The 25,162-nt window shown below is 41.2% G+C and overlaps 1 protein-coding gene across 1 annotated transcript in view; it reads right to left on the bottom strand.

The window, feature by feature from the left end:
* PKHD1L1 (PKHD1 like 1) overlaps positions 1-25,162 on the bottom strand; it is a 1,597,738-nt gene that overhangs the window by 92,604 nt on the left and 1,479,972 nt on the right. The window contains exons 67-68 of the mRNA XM_044066249.1: positions 3,629-3,777; positions 3,426-3,548 (exon numbers count right to left, since the gene is read on the bottom strand). Coding sequence (XP_043922184.1) covers positions 3,426-3,548; positions 3,629-3,777 — 272 coding nt within the window. The remainder of the gene's footprint in view (positions 1-3,425; positions 3,549-3,628; positions 3,778-25,162) is intronic.

Below are 25,162 nucleotides of genomic sequence, written 5' to 3'. Positions count from 1 at the left end.
TGATTAAAGCAGCGGGCAAGCTTGATATCCCAAGCTAGTAATGGTAGCTGTCATGGTGAATTTTTCATGTGTTTGTGTGTGTGTCACAAACATGTCAGGGGTAGGGCATAGGATAGCTTGATTTGATGCAGTGCTGCTATCATCACCACATGAGGATAGAGTTAGGGCCTAGAAAAAACACCCCAATAGCATACATGTGGAATGATGTGTGCTGTTGATGATGGAGAAGTCACTACTTCCAGGACAGGGTCGTGTAAATATGGTCATCTTAGGGAACTGGTGTAGGGAGAAAATCAGACAAACTCAGGTTAGAGCAAGTGAGGTAGATACAGGAGCAGAGGTTAGGGATGCAAAGCACTCAGGCAGCTAACTGAATGGGGGGTCCTTCAGATAGCTGTCATCTCTGTACTGGGGATACATAGTGTTGGGGAATTTTTAAGAATCTAGAAGGCAGACTTTTTGAAAACTTGAGCTATGGGCCAAGGCTCATTCCAAAATGCTCACTGCATCTTTACAAAGACTGTATGATTTTTTGCTTCCCTGCTTTCTAAGAGCTATATTATACTGGTGTTGTTTGTACTGATCTGAAGAATACCTGAAGCTAGAATCAAATGAAGAGATTTCTTGACAAATTAAAATCCTTTATTTCTTTAATAACAATATGAAAAGAAAACACTGAACTACTCTCTAGATACCTTTACTCTACAGGTCTGCAGGTGCAGATGGATCCCAGTCATAGTCTGATGTATATGTTGTTGGAACAACTGCTGGAGATAAGAAAGAAAGAAATGAATCCCTTTGGACAAATTCTGAGATTAAGACCACCAGTGGAATTCATTTTTTAATAGTGGAAGAACTAGGATTAACAATTGCTTCAGAATATTTGAGTTTTGAATGTAAACATTTTAAAATATCCACAGAGTTTTATTTCCTATAGGAAGCAAGCCCCCTTGCATCCATGAGTGTATGGGATGGTCCAGCTGCCACATCCTCTCTATTTAACTTTTCTGATTCTGAGGTTGCATACTTTTGGGAAAAGGGATATTCTCGCTTCCAAAGGTTGTATAGTGTTGGAGTTATAATCCATTTTTTATATATTTTTGTTCCCCTTCTGCTTCATTTTAACACCTAACCCCGTTGCTGTTTTCTATTGCTGGGCCTACCAACCTCTTCTGCAGCCCTCGGACAATTTATGTTCTAAGAATTGGGCTGGTGCAGAATATAAGGACACTGGAAGGAAGGGGTCATGCCATTGACTGCATCCACTGAGAGATGTTTCCATTTATGACCTACCCCTTGGTCTGTTCACCTGTTTCTGTCCGGGGGCATCTTCCCTCTATGTATCACACCTCTCCACAAGGGATGCCTAGCTAGATGCCCTCCCCCAGGTATGGGCACACACATCCATCCCTGCCAACACATCAGACACCTGAGCTGATAACTTAGTCTATGTCAAATAGGCCATATTTCGACCTTTATCCCTCTACACCATGGCACAAGTTAGGATTAATTTTGGTATTATGCCATTTGTCATGTACTTTTGGGTTTATGTAAATTAATTTATAACAGTCATGACTTTCATCATGAATTAGAAGTTATGTACTAACCATAGTGTTAGATCTGTATGATCATTGCTCATTCTCCTCTATCATGAAGACTGCAATGCCAGCTCACAGTCACTTTGTCACTGATACAGATCTTCCCAAACTTCAACTGTTTTTCATTTCCCATATCACTCATTAGGCCACTCACAGCACATGGAACCATTCAAACTATATCCTCACCCTCTCTGACTAGCTGGTGGGAAGATACATGGTGATGTAAAGGAGGATGAACCACAGCCATGCAGATCTGTTATCATAATAAGTCCAGCTGTAACATGATCTGGTTTATTCTCCATTACTGTTAGAATGGAGTGCCCAGCAACAGATCTGGGTGGTCTCAGGAAAGCCTGCCTTAGACTATGGCACTTCCAAATTCTGTAGGAGACCTGATAATTGCATCCAGCTTGTAATGCTTCAGAAATGTACCAAGAGAAGCCCAAATGCTAGCTGTGCAAATAGGTTTACTATTAAAACCTGGAAATGCACTTGGTTGAGTCATCACGTCGTCGAACTGAAACAGCGAAAATGAAAACATTTTTCAGTCCCCATCTCAAACCATGGCAGTGTTGAGAGTTCGATATTTGACAATGTGCTCATTGACCTGCATGTGCAGTCCAGACATCGATATTCAAGCTTCGGGATGGTTAGGTTCGATGTTTAGCCTCTTGGAAAGTCTAGTCTCGATGTTCCATCACTCGAATGAGTGCATTTCCAGGTTTCAATAGTAAACCATGCAAATATTATCAATACATGTGCAACTTCCCTTAGCCTTCCTATTTGCTGCACAGTTTTCACTTGCCTCATCCAACTCTATCAACTTATTATACACCATTCATCACCTATTATGAGGTTCCTTTATTTTGCTTGTATATTTTCTCTGTAACAGATTCCTATAAGGTTAATGCTTTACCAACTCATTTCAATATGCTTCTTGGGCTTAGCAATTTGTTTCCCTCATGTCTTTCACTTGAAATGTCACTCTAGTCTTCTTCGTGTTCTTTCTCATTTGTGACAAGCTTCTCCTTCTTGCCCCCACCTCATGTTACTTTTAATTTCATCTATGTATAGTGACTCTCCACTCTTCTTTTTTTTTTTTTTTCCTCCTCCCTACTGCCAGCCTCTTGTCCTCTAATTGGTACAGGGACCAAAAGCATCTGATATCCATTGCCCCTACTTTTTTCATCTCCTTGAAAACATTTAGTATGTTTACATTTAATTCCTTGTCACCCTTCAGTGTTATATCAACTCTTATGAATCTGAAACAAGGTACCCTCCCACTTCACTGAACCACTGACCTCGGCAGATGCGCTACACTCTGCCAGTGCTCTCCATCCTCATCCTGTGTTTATATCTTAGCTGGCAGGAATTTTCTATTTATTTATTTCATATCTGTTCATTTTCTTAGTCCCTACAAATGGCTCTATTACTAAAGAAACTTGGGGAATAAACATTCATAGTTCAAACTTAGAGGTACCTTAGTAAAACAGTAAATCTGTGTAAGACTCCTCTCACACTACCTCTTATTAAAGGGCACATCTTCTTCAGATACCTGCTATCTGCTTCCTAGTTTGTGTTCCTGGATTTACTGAGCTCTCAGCCATGCTTCTCTTCTTCTCCTCCTCCTCCTGCTTCTTCTTTCACCTCCTAAAGCATTATGAAAATGTTTTACCTCCTAGTTTTATGGTTCTATTCCTACTCTTGTGCTGTTACAAGGCATACCAAAACCTTCCTTCCTCACCACATATTTATGGATTTATCACAGAATTTGACTCAGTAATACACATGCTTAGAATTTAAAGGGAATCGGTAAGAAAATCTCACCTTAATGGCAATTGTTTTGTTGGAAGTTTCATGTGAAAGAGAAGTAGGTGTGTATACAATTGAGAAAATTCCCATTCCATTGTCAGCCAGGGTTACGTTTGAAATCTTCACGCTTGACATTACCTGCAGTATGGAACAATTCAATTAAGATCTGCTTTATAGTAGCCATGGCCAGAGTTCATCATTGTGCAGATTTCTATTACCTGAAAATAGATACCATAATCCCAACATTTCCAGAGAGTAAATCCTTGAATATGTGAACATGTAGGAAGGCCATCTTGGTTCATGTAGATTCCATACAACCCTGAATGGGCTTCGTTGTTATACCAGTCTTCTACTGGATTATATTGACCTTAAGATAGAAACAAGTAATATATTTATTTTGTTGATTTTTTTTTCTATAAAATGTTTGTTATAATAGAACATTGTTTTCATAACTGTTAACACGCTAAACAAGAAAAGCAAACTGTATTTAAATAGCCATTTAATAAGATAGAAAATGCTGTAGGGAATGATAAAGGGGCAAAGTAGGTCTGATATTTTGAATAAGAAGAAAAAAATGGGGTACACAATAGAATGTTGACATTTTTAATGCTATAATGTAGCCAAAATATTTAGAGTCTTACATGTCAAAGATTTATACATATTACCATCTGAAATGGACAGTAAGTCCTGGTTAACAATCCCTGCTGTACAAGTGGGATGCAATAAGGATAGATATTGGGGCTTGGAGGGAAGCAGCCAGACATTCATGTTTGGTAGCATAGGAAGTAATGGCATAAAACTATGTCTGAAAAGTACAGCAATAAGATAACTATGTGAGTGAATTAAAGAAGAATGAAGCAAGAGATTGTAGTTAGAAAAAATAAAAATAGTAAAAGGGAAGCAATCTGGCTGGATACAATTGAGTGTGGTGGTGTTCTAAAGAGACAGAGAGACATGATGAAACAGACAAGGTCAGAAAAAAGTATAGAACATCTGACAGGCTAAGGCAGACAGACAATGATAAACAAACAAGTGTATATATATATATATATATATATATATATATATATATATATATATATATATATACATACATACATACATACACACACACACACACACACACACACACACACACACACACACACACATATATATATATATATATATATATATATATATCAGATAATTCAGACAGACACTGGAATGTTGGATAAGGAGTATAAGGGGCTCACTATAAAGAAGAATTACAAAGTTAGTTATTTCCTGTTAGCATTTACCACAACATGAGACAGTGAAGTACCAACATAAATCATAGGATGACTACAGATGGGGAAATGGACTGGCCAGACAGTGAAAAGATAAAAAGTTGAGAAAGAACACAACAGACTTTAGAGAGACAAAGCACAGGGACCACACAATCTAACAGCTCTTGTATTTGAACAGCTGCTGGTAGTGTTTGATGGACCACTGGGTAAATTATATAATCCCCCCCTTAAAAAGTGGAGTGGTGCTATGGGTTAGAAGGACAGCTATTCTTTCCACAGGGAAGAGACCAGGAAAGATCCAGGCAACTACAGACTTCCCAGTCTCAATTCTGTTCCAAAGAAATGTATGGAGAAAGCCCTACAGGGCCCTACAAGTTCCTGAATATTAATGGTCTTGCATTTGAATAGATTCAGTTTCTTACTGCAAAGGTCTTGCCAGATGAAAATTATTCAATGTAGTATATGTATTTCTACAAAGGTAGATAGATGGAACAGAGTGTCTGGGATATTTTGGAATTTCAGAAAATAAAATTGGCACTACGGCATAGAGGAGATCACTGGTGAAATTAAAGACTATGGGTATGTGTTGCAAACTGAAGATGTAAACAAAAATTGACTAAATAACTAGCAGCAGAAAAGTACAGTTTTGTACCTACCATAAATGTAGATGTTCGAAGATCCACATTGCTGCAGTCCTAACACTTGGGTAGTCCGCTGTCCCAGTCGGCCCGAATACCAAAGTATAAGGCTGACGTCGGTCAAGGCGCATTAGTCTGACGTCAGGACGTCAGGGTACAAATGCGCATGACCGACGTCACATCCTCAGTCTTTTCTTGCCCCAGATGCCAGAAGACCCTAAAAAGATAAGGCCAAAACCAAAAAACACCAAACACTCCTGTACCAAATATATGTACAATATATACAAATTTACAAAAGTACAGCCCCACCCACACAACCACCCCTAAACACAGAGGGGAAGGAGGGAGGGTAAATTGGACTACAGCAATGTGGATCTTCGAACATCTACATTTATGGTAGGTACAAAACTGTACTATGTTCTTCATCCCACATTGCTGCAGTCCTAACACTTGGGTAGAATCCCAAAGCAGAGGTAAGGGAGGCTGGCAAATCATAAAGAAGCTGGAGCTGTCAACATGCCCTGCAAAATAGCCGTGGCAAAACCAGCCCTAGATTTAGAGTAGAGAGGAAGGTGGTAATGCTTAGAGAAAGTATGCACTGAACTCCAAGTAGCTGCCTCCAAAATATCCTTAGTTGCCACCCCCTTAGAAATGCTGTTGAAGTGGCAGTAGCCCTAGTGGAATGAGGCCTAATCCCAGCTGGAATCTCCTTGCCATGATGGGAATAACAAAATGCAATGCAAAACCCAATCCACTTAGAAATAGTTTGTTTTGACACAGGCTTGCCCTGAGAACTCAAAGCAAAAGAAACAAACAACTGCTGAGACTGCCTAAAATCCTTAGTCCTGCTTAAATAATAACGCAACTGCCTGTGTACATCTAAAGTGTGCAAAATCTTTTCCCCTTATTTTGGGGATCTGCATAAAAAGTAGGCAAATGAATAGTTTGGTTTAAAGCCACACTAGAGACCACCTTAGGCATAAAGGAAGGATTAGTACGTAATGATACCCTATCCTTATGGAAAATCAAAAAAGGCTCAACCGCCATAAGGGCCTGCAATTCAGAAACCCTTCTTGCAGAAGTAATGGCCAACAAAAAGCAGTCTTCCATGACAAGTATTTCAATTCAGCAGTAGCCGAGGCTCAAAAGGTTGTAGAGTAAGTTTCTCCAACACAAAATTGAGGTCCCAAGCAGGAGTAGGAGCTCTACGTGGGGGTCTTATATTCTTTGCCCCTCTAAGAAATTGCTTGAACAAAGGATGAGAAAACAATGGTGGGTCACAATCATAGTGAGCTGAAATTGCTGCAGCATGAATCTTAATGGAAGAGAAAGACAAACCTTTGTCCAATAACTCAGTAAGATATTGAAGAGCCACACTCAAATTAGGCTCAGAAACCTCCAAATCCTTTGCTGCACTCCAAAATAAAAATCTCTTCCATTTTTCTGCGTACACTTTCCTTGTACTAGGTCTTCTGGCTTCCATAATCACATTCAAAACTTGTTGAGGAAGTTGAGACCTGCTGTGGTTCAAAACAGAATATGCCAGGCTGTTAGATGAAGAGAGTGAAGCTTGACATTGAGTAGATGACCGTCCCTCTGAGACAATAGGTGTGGAATCAAAGGTAAAGGCCAAGGAGGCTTCCTTACCAGACCCCTCAGTAATGGGTACCAGTGTTGCCGAGGCCAATCTGGAGCTATTAAAATCATCCTTGGCTTGTCTTGTCTGACCTTTAGGAGTACCTTTGGAAGGAGAGGCAGAGGTGGAAAGGCATACACATGAAGATTTTTCCAACTGAAAGAAAGAGCATCCACTTTCCAAGCTGTGTGATGAAACCTTTTCGTGCAAAACTTTGGCAGCTGGTGGTTTAGCGGAGAAGTTTAACAGATCTATGTCTGGAGTTCCCCATGACACTGTCAATTTCGAAATACATGAAGATCCAGTTTCCACTCGTGGGGATCCATGATTTGCCTGCTTAACACATCTGCTAAGGAGTTCTGTGCTCCGGCAGAAACCTTGCCTGAAGATTTAGTTGCAAGCTGAGCGCAGTCTCCCACAAAATCATTGCTTGCCTGCATAGAGGATAAGAATGTGTTCCCCCTTGTTTGTTGATGTACCACATGACAGTTGTGTTGTCTGTTAGAATCAACACCTGCCCTGGAAGAAGTAACTCCTTGAAAGCCATTAATGCAAACTGGACTGCTAACATCTCCTTCATGTTGATATGTAGATGCTGTAGTCTGGCAGGCCACTTGTCTTGTATCCACTTTCCATTCAGATGGGCTCCCCAAGCTATGTCTGAGGCATCTGTCGTTAGAATCTGACTCGCCTCTGGCCGGGTCACAGAGAGTCCCTTGTTTAGGTGACATTCCTGAGCCCACCACAAAAATTCCTTTTGAATGCAAGGTATTATTTGAATGACAGTGTCCAAATCCTGGCAGTGCTGTGTCCATACATTTTTGAGATACCATTGCAGCTTCTTCATATGCAGTTTGGCATTGGGAAGCACCAGAATACAAGATGCCATGAACCCTAAGGCTTGAAGGACTGTCCTTGCAGTCAGCCCGGACTGAAGAGATAGTTGATGGAAGTAAAGGGAAAGATTCTTTTGTTTGTCCGGGGTTAAAAAGGCCATCTGGGTTGCTGTATTCAGTCTCACACCCAGAAAGCACATGTCTTGAGAGGGTACTAGACTGGACTTTATTTCGTTCACAGACTACCCCAGGCATCTTAGCACTGCTATCACATATTCCAAATGCTAAAAAAGGTCTTCCTTTTCTTGAGCCAGAATCAGGCAGTCGTCCAAGTAAGGATAGATTTGTATTCCTTTTAGCCTGAAGTAAGCTATCACTGGAGCCAGAACTTTTGTGAATACTCTGGGCAGTAGATAAGCCAAAGGGCAATGCAGAGAACTGATAATGGGAATTCCCAGCTCGAAAACGCAGATACTTCCTGCAACTTAGTCTGATAGGCACATGAAGGTAAGCCTCCTTGAGATCTAAAGTTACCATCCAGTGATCTTTTCCCAGCAGAGGTAAAAGCTGTTGTAACGTCAACATTTTGAACTTGGGAATGTCCAGGTAAGTGTTGAGGATAGATAAATCCAAAATTGGTCTCCACGTGTTCCCCTTTTTTGGTACTAGGAACAGGCGAGAATAAAATCCCAGGCCCCTTTCTGGCACAGGAACCGGCTGAATGGCCCCTATTTGGAGTAACAGAGAAATTTGCTTGTGAGCCTCTTTTCTTTGTAGAGGAGGAATGTCTGGCATGCCTTTGAAAGGAGGCAAGGTATGGAAATAAAACCTGTAACCGTGGTGAATGATATCCAATACCCATCTGTCTTGGGTAATTAAACTCCAATTTTCTTTGAAAAGTGCCAGCCTTCCTCCCAAAGGTGCTGCCAGACGAGAAGGTTCTGGCAGCTGAAAAGGCAGGTCATTGGGTCTGTTTACGAAAGGACTGACCCCTGCCCTCACCAGAAGGCTGAGCAGGTGAACTCCCTGTTCTAGGCCTAAAAGAACCTAGAGCTCTGCCCCTACCACGTCTAGACCTACCCCTAGACTGGGAATCATAAGAAGGATATGTCCACCCCTTAGTAGGCCAATTTCTACTAAACTTCGGAGGCTGAACCTGCAAAAAATCTTTAACAGTCTGCATAGACTTAGCCTTGTCCTCCATTTTCTTTAAAACTGCTTCCACAGGCGAACCAAACAACACATCAGATTGTAACGGAGCATCTAAAATCCTTGTCTTAACATGCTCAGCCAAATTCTGATCCCTCAGCCAGGCGTGCCTGCGAAGAACAGAACCAGTGGCAGCCACCCTCGAAGAGGCTTGTACAGCATCAAAACCACATTGCAAAGAATGCTTACCCACCTGTTCAGAAACATGAACTAAATCCTGCAACTCTTTACACTCAATACCTTCCGCTAGAGCATCCACCTTAGACTTCAATTGTGAAAGGAGATAATTTTGGTATTTTAACATGTGGAACTGGCAATTCAAAGCCCTCATGGCTAAAGTGGAAGAAGTATATACCTTCTTTCCCCATCTATCCAAAGCCCTTGCCTCTTTATCAGGAGGAACAGGATTTTTAACAACAGAAGCCTTAACACCTTTAGGCCCCTGAGAAACAGTTTCTGGGTCTGCCCTAGGACTCTTAAAAAGATACTTATGAGCTTCAGGCACCCTATAATACCTATCCGGTTTAACTGGGGCAGGAGGCAAAGAATCAGGGTTCAGGGAAGCCTCTGCAAAAACATCTTCCACCACATCCAGAACAGGAGGTATAGCCAAAGGCCTATGCTGGGGTAGAAACAAAAATTCTCTAAGCCTTTTCCTGGAATCAGAGAAATCTTGACCTTCCCATTTAAAATGCTCCCTCATGGAATGAAGAGTCTCTGAAAAAGAAAAATCCTCAGGAGGAGAAGCCGAAGGCGTAGAATCATCTACATCAGAATCAGAATAAGGAGGATACTCCTGTAAGTCTTCAGTCAAGACTCAGAAGCCTCGAACACTGCTCAAAACTCTCAAGCCCAGGTTCCACCCTAGGCCTCTTATCAGGGGGGGGGCATAGAACCTCTAATCATAGTAATCAAATCTTCTGCCATTTTAAGCATATGTTTCTTAGGCAGAGACCCTGAAGAACTAGGAGAGACACCCACTGAAGTTAAACCTGGCCTGCCTCTCGAAGAAGCCTTGCAAACAGAAGGGAGGGCCTAACCACCTTAGGAAGGGAGGGAGAACAGCTACCTGAGAAGCCCCTCAGCCTGGCCTACCACCTGAGAGGACACATCTTGTAACAGTAAAGTCTCTCCTGAGACTCCAAAGAAACTTCTGGCAGAACCTCCGGCTCCACTGAGCCTCTAAAGAACCGGCGTCCGGGACAGACGGTTCTTCCAACCTAGGCTTTGCTGCTTTGTCCTTGCGCTTTTTACGAAGCGGTGTCGGAGCATCCGACGGCATTCTATAATTACAACGCTTCCCAAAACTAACCTGGCACAGTCTAATCTTCTCTTTATAGTGCGTTTGTTAAATCTAGCACAAGAGCGACATCCAACAACGTCGTGCTCAGGCCCTAAGCAAGGTATACACAAGGTATGGTAATCCCTATGAGGTATCTGTTTCCCACAAGAAATACAGTTATTTACTTTTTCTGACATCCGGTTAAATACTGAGGCAAGAAAAACAAAATATTCTAACGGGTACTTAGCCAACTTTGATTCGGTCTGAAACTCCGACTTCAGAAAATTTCAGAACGCCAACCTGCACTCGCAATACTGCTTCTGCATCGGACCATGTGGCAAAAAAGACTGAGGATATGACGTCGGTCATGCGCATTTGTACCCTGACGTCCTGACGTCAGACTAATGCGCCTTGACCGACGTCAGCCTTATACTTTGGTATTCGGGCCGACTGGGACAGCGGACTACCCAAGTGTTAGGACTGCAGCAATGTGGGATGAAGAACATCTGGCAAGTAAACGTCAGCCTTCTAGGGAAAAGAAAATCACTAGCTGGATTTCACAGGGCTCAAGGCTAAGGTCAGTCTTATTAAAAATTTTTGAACTGGATAATACTGTGGAGTTAGACAGTAAGATCAACTTGTTCAGAGATGACACCATGCCTCAGAGCTAGTTCTAGAGTCAGGTTGCAGTGAACTTGTAAGGTTTGCATGGCAGACAGACAAGTTGTGCTGAGAGAGGAGATAGATTAAAATGTGCAACATAATATTGCTTGCTAGGGGAAGTACACTGAAAATGTAAATGTTCCGAATATGGAGATTATAATGACACCTAGATGCTTGGTGCCAGAGCCATGGGCTCAAGCTTAATGCCAAGAGATGTAAAGTTATCCCCTTTGGGAAAAACATGTACCCATGAATTACCACATAGGTGGCAGTACACTAAACACTGAAAGTGTGATGGGAGACTTAGGGACACAAGTGGACAGTGGTCTCACCTTCGATAACCACATCGCAACAACAGTCAGAAAATCCTTCTATGTGACACACCACATCACTAAGGGCTTTTCATCCAGAAAAAAGGAGGTCATTGTCCCACTGTACTCATCCCTCATTAGACCCATTATAGAGTGCAACGCCCCATTTGGTATGTACCTCACAAGACATCTGCAACAGCTGGAAAGGCCGCAGAAATACCTCACTAAAAGAATCACAGGCCTAAAGCAGATGCCCTATGCTGACCATCTAAAAATACCCCAGCTATACTCTATGGCATATCGTCTACTCAGAGGTGATTTCTGCTTAACATACAAGGCCATGTCACACCCTGAGCTGTTGGACATGCTCCACTTAAAGAAATCCCAATCCCTCAGAGCTACATGCCCCAGGGATCTAAACCTTGTCATCACAATGAACAAAACATGCTGGAGGTATAGGTTCCTGACCCAGAGACTCCCCATACTCTGGAATAGACTGCCCATACATGTCAAGCTGAACGCCTCCTTGGCCCTCTTCAAAAGGAACCTTGACGATTGGATGGGAGATAGGAAATTCACCCCGGGAATCATGTCAGTCACCCTGCTAGACAGGGGTCTAGGGAAGTAAATATTGTGGGAAGACATATCCAGGGAATTGTTATGGCTAGGCCTGTACAGGCCCTAGGGCCGATAGCCTAGTACCAACCTATGAACCTATGAACCTAAAATGATCACCATGAAAGGACAGAGTCAAAGGTGAATATACCACTGAAATAAACAACAATGGGAAGGAAGCCAAGGGATTTTCAATAGGTGATCAAGTTAGCTTACCATTTTATAGGTGTCCAATAAGAAAAACTCTCAAATATAATGTTCACTTTTGGTAGCTATAGGTATAAACTAAGACAATGCAGAAGGTAGTTAGCAAAAGTGTGACAAGTATACAAGGTTTGAAATATGAAGAATAATGCTAAGAGAACTTGCCTTTTCCACAGGAGAAATTAAGACGAAAAAAGTCTAGTAGGGAGGTGTGGAAAGGGGTGGAACAGAGAGGAGATGCTTTGTTACTGAACAAGCAGGTAGAGAAGAATTCAAGACTCTGGACAGAGGGTGAAGATACTGGCAGATAAAATAGCTAGAGGTACTATGATTCAGGATAGACTAAGACAGGACTGCTACACAAAGAAAACAGTAGAGCTTTGTTATATATAAGCAGAAGAATTTTTGTTATACTGAGTGTCAGAGGGATTCAAGGGTGCCTGAAAACATGCAAGAGATATGAGGCAGGAGAAAGGTGAAGAGAGAAGCTCATAGGGTCTGGATGCCACTCTCATATGGGTGTAGTAGGTCATGTGTAGTTGTATTAAATGATCATGAAATTAATGGAATATATAAAAATACCTATACAAAGCAAACATTATATTAAACAAGCTTAGTAATTTTCTTTATACTTATAAACTCCAGGAGATGGATGACAACATATGTTGTGATTTCGGAAGACTGTTTTGCCTTGTAGAAGATGGGAATCTGGTATACAAATGAATACAGGGCATGGTTGAATAGGAATCAAGGAATCAAGGTCATGCAGGTGGATCAGGAATGTCTGGAATACATATCAGACTGGATTCATTGTGGACTACAGCATGCAGGAGTGCTTACAGACAAAATAGTGCTCCTAAAGACTGCACAGACTGAAGACTTAATTGCCTGCAATTTACAGGAAGTGACAAAAGGGAAGAGGAACTGCTGGCAGTTTTAAAGCCTTGCTTAGTCTCAACCAGCATGAGTACAGCCTACATATTGCTGCAGTTGCTTCCAAGAAAAAACTAGCATCTCTTCAGGGTACTAGCAATACCATTTGCTGGTTTATTATCCTGGCCCCACAATAAGAGCACTGCTTCTCAGTCCAAGCTAAAGCAAAATGGTTACCAATAGAGCAGAGATGTACATTATTAGTAGCATTGCTAACATATAAATCAATGAATCTAGAAACTTCCACCTTTTTTTGCTGGCAGGCTAATAAAATGGAGCAAGTATATAAGGTGGGATCCCAGCTTCCATGCACACATCTTTACTTATCCTTGAATCAGGGATCCCAGCTGCCATGCATACATCTTTATTATCCTTGAATCAGAGATCCCAGCTGCCACGCACACATCTTTACTTATCCTTGAATCAGGGATCCCTGCTGTCACGCACACATCTTTACTTATCCTTGAATCAGGGATCCCATCTGCCATGCACACATCTTTACTTATCCTTGAATCAGGGATCCCATCTGCCATGCACACATCTTTACTTATCTTTGAATCAGGGATCCAAGCTTCCATGCACACATCTTTACTTATCCTTGAATCAGGGATCCTAACTGCCATGCACGCATCTTTACTTATCCTTGAATCAGGGATCCCAACTGCCATGCACGCATCTTTACTTATCCTTGAATCAGGGATCCCAACTGCTATGCACGCATCTTTACTTATCCTTGAATCAGGGATCCCAACTGCCATGCACGCATATTTACTTATCCTTGAATCAGGGATCCCAACTGCCATGCACACATCTTTACTTATCCTTGAATCAGGGATCCCAACTGCCATGCACGCATCTTTACTTATCCTTGAATCAGGGATCCCAACTGCCATGCACACATCTTTACTTATCCTTGAATCAGGGATCCCATCTGCCACGCACACATCTTTACTTATCCTAGAATCACACTTCCCAGTATGGACCACAGTTTTTCTGTAGTGACTCCCGTCCTTTACCAGATTTTGTATTTATTTTATTTTGTTATTTATATTTGTTTTTTGGGTAGATCACTGATCTTGATGCATGCTTTTTCATGCTCAGTCCAGGAGCAGTGTCTGTTTACAGTGTTTGCATGCACCAATTATCATTTTTCTGCAACTGAACACTATTAACGTGTGGGTAAGATCTGCTGATGGATGATTTAGAAGAATTTGGTCCTCTGGGGCAAAATAATTATATAACCTTGGCCGTTTGGTACAACATGAGTTGGTGCACCACATTTGAAAGTGCAACTACTTTGTGAAGCTTGCAGCTAACTTTTGTGTTTCAATGTATTTGACTTGCTTGGCCCGTCTAAATATATTTTCTTTGTTTTTCTTTTTTTTGGATTTATTACATCTAAATACATCAGCTGAGCGAGTGTCTGACTTATCTACACATGGATTTGGTCTTTGAGTATGTCATTTATTTTGCCACTATAGGTCTTCCATGAGGGGCTCCATATTTTCTTCTGAAGCATTTATTTATGGGACATAGTGCCAGTATAGCTAAAGTAATTCCACCGTATGATTTGTGCAGTGGCAACTTTACTAGCAATGTGGCAAAAAAATAAAGAGCTATTACAGTGTCTGAAACTGAAAAGCAGAAGTCAATTGCTGCTCTCGGGACTTCTTTATATTTTTTCAATGAAAAAGACAGTAAAAAAGAGCTTTTCCAAACAGAAAGGGAAAGCAATATACAAAACAATTTTGTACCATTTTTTTTATTTTACGCTTTGTAAATAAAAGTTCATTCATATGGTTCAAAGTTTTCCCTGGTGGCTTAGTAATCTACTTTTAAGTATTTATCAGCCGTTACAATTTTCACTGCATTTTTGCCACGTGGACTACAACTGTTTGATTCTACACAGCAAGGGACCCTCTCGGGCAGTTCGGCACTACATGGGCCTATTTCTGGTGTTTTGAAGTCTTTTTGTGGTGGCTGCATGGTCACATGCTGGTTTGTTTGTTCTGAGTTTTTTCATTGCACAGCTTATATATAAAGGTACTGTTTCCAGATCACAGATATAAGTGTTCCATTGTACTCAGCACTCATTGGTTGATCATTGAGTGTAATGCCTCTTTCGGAATGTACCTGTTCAAACAATTGTCACAATGGGAATGATCACAGTGTTTTCAATCTAGAAATCAAGGGCCTAAAATCATAAAAACTATGCAGATGATCTCAAAGCCTTGTCCCTCTTCTCAGCATCATACAGGGTACTGAGAAGCAAACTGTGCTTCATGTATAGAGATTTAACCAACGCTATTCTCTCAGACCTATTACAGATTTGCAAATCCAATGTTATCATTAACATCCACTCAAGGGATCTCAATCTCCTTTTCAAAATAAATGGAACACATTAGAGAGATTGATATGTATCAGAGAGAATACCACTCCCACATTGGTAGTGCAGGGTGCTTCTCCACCTGCAAAAAAACCCCTTTAACGAAAAATCTTCTTCTTCTTTTTCCTGGGTAGGGGTTGCCACAGCAGATCATCTGTCCGCTCATGATTGGCAGTAGAGTTTTACAGTGTCGAGTTGCCAGCCCGGTGCCCAACCTTCCACTGAAGGCACACACTCATACCTAGGGCCAATTTAGAGTGTCCAATCCACCTACAGCATGTCTTTGGGAGGAAACCGGAGCACCCGGAGGAAACCCACGCGACCACAGGGAGGACATGCAGACTCCGCACAGAAGGCACCCCAGCTGAGGATCAAACCGGAGAACCTCTTACTGTGAGGCGACAACACTAACCGCTGCACCATCGTGGCCGCCCTACCCTTTTAACGGAGAATAATGTTTGATATTTGCTGTTCTCCTATGTTTCTGGTCTTTTTTTGATATTTTTAGGTTTGCTATTGTACGTCACAGCATTTGAACTGGGCGTTTTGGTTAACACCCATTTGAAGCTATGATTAAATGCACTTTCCGGCATTCTGTCATTGTAGTGCTCACTCACACCAGATGTTCGTAGGTGTTGTCTTACTTTATGCAAACTTTATAAGCATTTGAGTTGTGTACATAATAGCCAAAAGCTAAACAGAAATAAGGCAGTCAAGCAGCAGTTTTTAAATCAGTCACCTTTCAATATTTAATATAACCAAGGGCTGTGTTCTCTGGGTCACACATAGGCTCTAGATTTTATTTATAGTTGACACTACAAATGGCTGAGTGATGGTGTAGCCTTGACTGGTGGTAACCTTTTATTAGTCTAGCTATGAATATTATGTTACAATAATTGTTGTCTGGAATGGATGAATGGCACCACTTTTCTTTTCCAGCAGTCTATACCTGATAATCATGGACTCCACTACACTTGAGACTTGTTTGATGCAAGGATGTCAGCATGTTTTTGTTTATATAATTAAGACTCGGTGTGCTGTGCTTGATTTCCCAAATCTGAATCATGCTCTAAAGTGTAATAAAGTTTGGATACATTGTGTCTAATATATCCCTTTGCCCCTTTCTCCTTTATTTTCAAGTTCAGAAAAGGCTCCCATCTCAGCAGATACCCCTCATGGAGCTTACTGGGTGGAAGCTATAATGAATATGGAGAAATTATGCCTATGGGGAGTGTGGTGCTTGTTTGACAATGGGGAAATGCAGTGAAAAAACATATTCATATTTTTTGGGTGTCGAGAGGGTCCTCCACATGCTACAGACCAGGTATTCTTCAGAAAAGCTGTTTAAGGGGGATATTCAATACTTTATTATAAGTGCTAACACTTATATAACTGAGTTTTTTAGTACTCACTGCACAGATTTCTCTATATTTGCAGACTTAATTATCTGTGCTATAAAATACCTTTACCTAATTATAAACCCTCACTATTATCCTGTGTGTGTTTGCCCTGGAGAAAGAAACTAGGCTTAATAGGTAATAGATTTCCAATGCTTACAGCTTAGATGTTTATCCTATATTTGTTTGCCTTTTCGAACATACACTTAATTACCTTCACGCTTTGCTGAAAATAGGTGTTTGCTCATATTCACTTGATAAGCAGTAATGTAAAAAAATTTACCCAGCAAAATGTTAACTGCGATATATTACCTAAAACTTATGTTCATGCAGAGAGATTATATCTCATTTTACTTTGCAATGTTCTCTGCTACACACTAAATTTGTGAGTAACATTATTAATCCTGTTCCACATAATGGAGTCTCACTGAAGTTATTGTTAATGAGCTGCTTTTGAACTTTTTACTGATATTTCTACAGTTCTTCATAATGGTTTAGGGTTCATAGATTAGTACTAAGCTAACTGCCCTTGCAAGCCATTTTAAGCTTAGCCAATTATCCCTTGGGAGACTCAAACCCTGCACCTTGTGTTTGTAAGGCAAACACCTTAACCATTAGGCCACCCTCCCAACTTGAGTCTAATGACCTGTTCTTGAGTTTGTGTGCTGCACACAGTCTTGTAAATGTATTTTATTGCTTTCTGGGTATTATCCATTTGCTCAAATGACACAAATTTAAATTGATTTATTTAGCCTTTCTGTACATATTTTTGCGCATACATTTTTCAAAGTTGAAGATTAGCAAGGTTTTGTTTTCATCATTATCAAACGTCATGCGGCTTAATGCTTTTTTGGTTTATGCCATGTTCAATCAGATTGCTGGATATACCTGTAATGAAAAAAGAAGTTATGTACTTACCATAACATTCCATGTGATTTGTTCATCTCGCCTTCATTCTTATTGATGGGTTCAGAGCCAATCCCTGAGCTCTGAGTCAGCCTACTAAAAAGCTCGAAGATTTCAAGTAGCTCGAGGCCAAGTCCCTATCCCATGATGCACCTAGAGTTACCTCAGATCTTGTTTGCTGCGTATAATAGTACCATATGTCATTATATAACTCCATAAGAGAAAGTATAAAAGGGTTGAGTGACCAGGAAGGATCTAGCATCTCGGTCTTCTGAAAGCCCAGGATGGGGTAGGAGGGAGGGACGTAAGAATGAAGGCGAGATGAACAACTCACATGGAACGTTATGGTAAGTACATAACTTCTTTATTTGAAGTTGTTCTATCTCGCCATTCATTCTTACTGGTGGGTAGTGTTCCAAGCACCATCTACCTTGGGTGGCTCATGGGAGTATATTTTTCAGGACCGTGGATCCAAAAGAGGCCCTGTCAACTTTGTAATGAGTGATAAAGGTATGAGGTTTGGACCAAGTGGCTGCTGCACAAATGTTATCAATAGGAAGTCTGGCAAAAAAAGCAGAAGATGTAGAAACTGCTGTGGTTGAGTGAGCTTTAATTTTGTGTTGTAAGGGCATATTGGTAGCTGAATAAGCAAAGGTGATACAATCAGATAACCATTTGGACAGAGTTGTTTTAGCCACTGGCATACCTTTCCTGGAATCTGAATAGGAAATAAAAAGGTGATCTGATTTCCTGAAATCTTTTGTTTTATCCAAATAAAATCTGAGCTGTCTGTGAATATCAAGTTTGTGCAGCATGTATTCTAGATTGTTGGAGTGAGTAATTGGGGAAGAAAACTGGCAAATCAATAATTTGGTTAAGATTAGTTTCAGTGCAAACCTTGGGCAAAAAAGAGGGGGTTTGTGAGACTCTGTCAGCATGGAAAATCAAATAAGGAGGCTTAATGGACAAGGCTTGAAGCTCTGACACTCTGCGGGCAGAAGTAACAGCCACTAAAAAGATAGTTTTCCGTGACAAAAATTTGAGGTCACATGAGGAAGCTTGTTCCAATGGAGGAAGAATTATGTGGGAAAGCATAACATTTAGATTCCATGGGGAATAGGGAGATTTCACAGGTGGTCTAATATGAAAGGTCCCTTTGAGAAAGGCTTTAGATAATTTGTGTGATAATATCCAAGCCTTCGAATCCAAGATGAAAGTTAGAGATAGCAGCAAGTTGAATATGAACTGTTGCTGCTGCAGCTCCTTTGTTGAAGATCATAGTCAAGAATTCTAGTATAGACGCCATAGGGGCTTGTTAAGGATCAATATTGTTTTTAGAGGCCCATATAGAAATTTTTTTCCATTTGCTGAGGTATAGCTTCCTCATAGAGGATTTATGAGAGGATAAGAGTATTTGCTTCATCTCATTAGAAAGGTTGTGGAACCTAGCTATGATGGGAATTGGAGCAGCCAAGCTGTCAGCTTCAGAGACTGTAGAGAGGGATGAAGTTCCCCTGACTTGTCCGACAGAAGGTCCGGAACTGGGTCCAAAATCCAGGGGTCCTCCAAAAGATGGAATCAAAAGAAGGGGTCAATAAGGAGCTATTAGAATGATGGTCCTTCCCAGGGCTTTTGCTTTCTGTAATACCTTGGGTATCAATGGGATTGGTGGGAATGCATAGAGGAGACCCAGGGGCCAATCATGAACAAATGCATCCATTGGAGCTTCTCCCAGAGGGGGAATCAGGGCAAAGTAGATTCTGTATTTCGTGTTCATGTGACTGGCAAAAAGGTTGCAGCAAGGCTGGCCCAACCTGTGGAATATCTTGCCGCTATTTCTGTCTTGATGGACCACTCGTAGGGCAACAATATTGCTCTGCTCAGCTTGTCTGCTATCATGTTGGATATCCCTAGGATGTACATTGCTAACAGAAAGTGCTGGGTGGATATAGCCCACTGCCATACTCTTAGGCCCTCGTGACAAAGGGGGTATGACCTGGTTCCTTCTTGTTTGCTCAAGTACCAGACCACTGACATGTTGCCCGTTTGAATCACAATCTTACCCAGAGGAAAAGAGTCCTGGAAGTACTGCAATGCCAAAAGTACTGCTCTCATTTCTAAGACATTGATATGCATATGTGTCTCTTGATCGGTCCATGTGCCTTGGGCTGTTCTTCCCTGAAAATGCCCCCCCACCCTATCAGGGAAGCGTCCATGGTCACAGTGGCCGCTGGTGGGGGTAAAACAAATGGAGTCCTATCGTGACATGAAGTGAGGTCAACCACCACTGAAGATCCTCCTTGCAGGAGTTTGTGATCATTAACAGGTGAGATATGGCGAGCTCTTGGTAAGAGCATTGAGTGAACAACAGCCATTGCAGTATCCGCATGTGCATACGACCCAGTGGTATGGCCAGAATTGCTGCTGCCATCATACCTAAAATTTTAGAACTTCTGATGCTGGAGTCTTGTTTTTGGATATTAAAATGCGGATCTGCTGATGGAGTAGTAAGATTCTTTCTACTGGATGTCTTAGCGTGGTGGTGGTGGTGTCCAGTTCTGCTCCAATAAAAATGATATGCAGCGTTGGCAACAAGGCAAATTTTTCTGAGTTTATTGTAATGCCCAGCTGGCTGCATAGTAACAGAGTGGATTCCTTGGCTTGAATGAGTTGATGCCTGGTGGTGGCAGTGAGGAGCCAATCGTCTAGGTACAGAAACACCTGGAATCCTAAATGTCTCAGGTATGCCGTGACCACTGCCATGCATTTGTTGAACACTCTGGGGGCTGTAGTGAGGCCAAAGTGCAGGGTTCGAAACTGGAAGCGCAGATGATCCCTGGATGGCCTGGCCATTTTTATGTGGTAGTACGCATCCTAGAGATCTATTGAGCACATCCAATTGTCTTTCCCTAAGAAGGGAAGTATCGACTGAAGTGTGACCATCCAAAACTTCTCTTTCTTGACAAATTTGTTTAGTCTGCTGAGGTCCAATATAGGTCTTCAGTCCCCTGTCTTTTTTGGAACTAAAAAGAATCTTGAGTAAGTTCCAGATCCTGTCTGGTCTGCTGCGACTGGTTGGATGACTCTTTTTCTTAACAACGTTATGACCTCTACTGTTGCTTGTTCCCTGTAACTGGGTAGATTTTTCTTGTCAGTGGAGGGGGTGTGATGAATGGAATGAAGTATCTTCTGGAAATGATACTTTGTACCCAGTTGTCATTTGTTATTTTGAGCCAGGCATCTGGGTACAAAGATAAGTGACCCCCAACTGCCTCCAGAGCAGAACAGTTGGGCCTCCTTTCAGAAGCGCTGGTAGGGCTTCCCAAAAGAAGTGATCTCTGTCACCCTGGTTTTCTGCTGTGAGGGCAGTATCTTCCATTATTGCCCCCTCCTCTGCCCCTGGAGGGGGTTCACCATTTGTGTCATGAAAGGCTCCTTGGGCTTTTCGGAGCCACATTTTCCCTCCCCTTTGACCCTTGGGGTAGGGTCTGGTAGGGGTGGAAAAACAGACTCTGACGGCAGACACAATCTTTCTCTCCTGGCATAGATTTCCTCTCAACAGCCTATAGGAGGCAGAATACAGGAATAGGACCTTGAGGTCATCTGCATAGGACATTTTACTTATGGCCTGTATTCTTTTAGTGAGAAACCTCTGTAGATGTTCCAACTGTTGGATATGCCTGGTTAGGAACATACTAAAGGGGGCATTGTACTCAATGATAAGTCTGATGAATGCCAAATACTGTGGAACAATGACTTCCTTGGACCTAGATGCCATATCTTTGTTTATAAGTTGCACAACATAGAATGATTTCCTTACTACTGTAGACATGTGATGGTTAAAGGCTAGATTATTGTCTGTGTGTGTCCCTAAGTCTCTGACTACTGGGTCAACTCTAAGGGGTATGTTGTTAATATGATAGTTACCAGGAGTGGATGACTTCCTTGAAGAACACTATTATGCATTTCTTGGCATTTAGTTTTAGTCCATGGCTCTGACACCAGTTATTTGTCTATGTCAGCCCTTCATGGTAAAGATTTGTGTCAGTGTGGGATTCAATGACAGCTCTTAATTTGCAATCATCTGCAGATTTATTCAGTCAGAGACCATTGACATTGGCCTTGACTTCAGAGAAGTAAATGCCAAAAGGAGTGGTCCAAGGACCAATCCCTGAGGGACTCCACTTGTGACTGGCCTCTTTGTAGAGGTGGACTGCCCAATTCAATCTTCCTGGGTCCTGTCTGTGAGCCATTTGGCTATCCACCAGGTGATATACGGGTTTATACCTAACCTCTTGAGTTAGTCAACAATGCCCAAATGGAGTATTGTGTCAAATGCCTTGGCCAGGTTAAGGCAGGCCATTTGAACCATCTTGTCCTCATCCAACCTTCTCAAAACAGTCCACCAAGTTGAGTAGGGATGACCTGCCCTTGATGAAACCAAACTGGGTTGGGTCCAGTGTTTAGAGGTTTACTATATCATTATTGATTATTTCCATGATAATTCTTTCCATGGCTTTGCATATAAGGCTAGTAATAGTTATGGGTCTATAGATGGACCACCTCTGTGCAGACGGATGTCTGTTGCTGTTCTCCTTTCATGAGGCATGAAGCCTGTTTGGCTTAGCAATTCCAGAGGCCTAATAGGTCATGTTTCATGCTATTTTGGAGGCATCCTTGGATATTGTCTGGGCCCAATAATGCAGTGTTCTTGGCCTTAGAGACAGCATTAAGGACCTGTTCCCTGGTGATACCAGGGGGAGTTATATTTGATGTCACTTCCTGAGGGAAAGTTGGGGGGGGGTCAAAGTTGGAGCTGAATTTATTGGCCAGTACATTTTCTATATCTTCTGTCTCAGTCTAGGTGGCTCTACTTACAATGAACTCTGCACACAATTGTTTATTGCCTTTGAGGTTGTGGACATAGTTAAAGAATGCTTTGTGGTTGTCATTGGTCTGGGAGGCCAAATTTGGCTTTGGTAGACTTTAATTGCTCTCTAAGTTGTTTGTTTAGTTTGATGAGTGCTTTTATCCTGCTGGGTGCTGCATCTCTTAATTTTTGCCATGATTTTCTTTCTTCTGTTATACAGCCTATTGATTTTGTGATTCCACCAGGGTGGCTTGTTTTTTGCATTAGTTCTGTATTTATTCTTAATGGGTACAGCTGCCTCTGTGCAGCTATTAACATGCTTGTATAGGGTTTCTGTGAACAGTTCTGCATAGGCAGCAGTGTTCTTACGGTTTATGGGGGTTTGAAATTTGTCTAGGTTATCAATTAATAGCAAGAAGTTAGCCTTAGAGAACTTCCTGAATATTGCAGGATTAGCTGTGGGTCCAGGTTTTATTTTTTACTTTAAAGGAGACCATTTTCTGGTCTGACCTTTCCAGGGAAGGCATTACAGTAGGGGGTGTGCTGCACTCTCTCATATTAGTGAGGACCAGATCCAGTATGGTTGCACCCCCGGATGGTGTATTGCCAATCTTTTCCAGGGAGTTTGTGTTTGCAAAATCCATGAATCTCTGTGCCTGAACCTTTCATGTTGTACAGGATTCCCATTTAATAGCAAGGCAATTAAATTTACACATGACTATGGTATAGGGTTTGATGGTGAGTGTTTAAATACATGGTATGGGTTTCCTGGATCATATAGGGGGAACCTATAACGTGCAAGGAAGTGGTATTGGATTTTGCCTATGGTAATTTGAACATGCAGCAGCTCAAGTGCATTGTCCTGTTTGACCAGCCTTGAAATATGTTTATTTTTTATGTAAATCAAGACACCTCCACCTTTAGTCTCTGTATGTGAGGTAGCTGGTCTAAATGTGTGGAAGGAATTATAACCCTGCACTGCTGGTGTGCTCTCCTCAGCTTTAAACCATCATCCTTTGTCTTAAAACCCATTTTCATACAAACTACTAAGGGTCTGCTATTTATGACATCATATTCCTACGCAACCTTTAGAATTGCTGACATTATCAACTGTAGTTTAGACTGCACTGGTTTAAAACCTGTGTTGGGATGTATATAAAATATTGCTACCAGTATTCAGTTTGTTCAACACCACTGCCCTTACTTTAGTTAGAATTTTTTTATTTTTTTTGTTGCTGATGAGAAGGGTGTTATGTTTTAGTTACTTAATTAAGTTATACAGTTTTCAGCTAACTCTTAGTGGTTTAGGGGTAGGTCCTTAGGAGTAGCAGGCTAGAAATTTAGGATTTTTTTTTTCTTTGGTTTCACTGTCCAGTTGAATTTGATAATGGAGGAATGTGGGGATAATAGACAGCTTGTATTCAAACACACGAAAGAACAAAGGATTTTCCAAACTATACTAGCTAAAGTCTGTTTGGGGAGTCAGGCAAGCACTGAAATTCTCTGGCTTTACATGCAAACCTATCCTGTTACTGATTTACTCTGATTAGTATGATTACAGTTCTTACTATTTCATTTTTGAATGTGTTTCATCTACAGGTAATGAGAGAAAGGAAACTATTCTGGCATTTTTCTATAAACTTCTTTTCTTTCGGCTGTTCCTATTAGGGGTCGCTACAGCAGATCATCTGCTTCCATTTCTTCCTGTCCTCTGCATCTTGCTCTGTCACACCAACCACCTGCATGTCCTCTCTCACCACATCCATAAACCTTATCTTAGGCCTTCCTCTTTTCCTCTTACATGACAGCTTCATCTATAAACTGAACACCAATATTTATTTGATATGAGACACATATGTGTCTTTCTCAGTTTGACTATTTAAAGAAAAAATGGGTCATTTATATTTTTTTTGCTTCAGGGAGTTCAACCAAAAATGTTGAGGGTAGTGATCTTACTTAAAAAAAAATTGTCCTTTCAGGTGACTCAGGCATTTAAGATGTGGAGGGTAGATTTGGTATTGTAGAATATACATATATCCCTTACTATCTTATCCCATTATCCTGGTTGCTATATATGCACCATATTCAAACATATCCATTTTTATGCAATTGTTTTCAGCATATATATCTATGTTTAATTACCATGATGTAATTATAGTGACAACTAGAACTTCTTAACTCTTAGATCATCAGTAGATGAACTTAAGACTTCATATATGCATCATAATCCACTCCTTTCAAGATTTCATTAATGCTCTTCATCTCTGTGATCCTTACTGAGCTTTATTTCCTCAAGGGTAGGACTTCACTTTTTTTTTATTGAGCCTGAAACAGATTATGGTTAGAGGCAGGCGTTTTTCTTATTTCTAAATTTTCTGAAAGTCTGACCTCCAGTGCCATACACAGCCATGTATGTTTTCCTACAATTCTTTAATTCATCTTAGAATAACTTTGATCCAAAAATATTAACTGACCTCTACAAAGAGGCTAAATCTACACATGCTCAAAGAACAAGGCATCTTTATTTAGATTACCTCATTAATTCAGTCTCATTTTCATGGTCATGTGGACAGTAATAGCTCATTCAATACTAGACAG

Source organism: Protopterus annectens, chromosome 3.part1 (assembly GCF_019279795.1).
Source record: "Protopterus annectens isolate FY-2018-M chromosome 3.part1, PAN1.0, whole genome shotgun sequence".
NCBI lineage: Eukaryota > Metazoa > Chordata > Ceratodontiformes > Protopteridae > Protopterus > Protopterus annectens.
The sequence above is the reverse complement of the archived record's forward strand: the minus strand, read 5'-3'. Positions and strand labels throughout refer to the sequence as shown.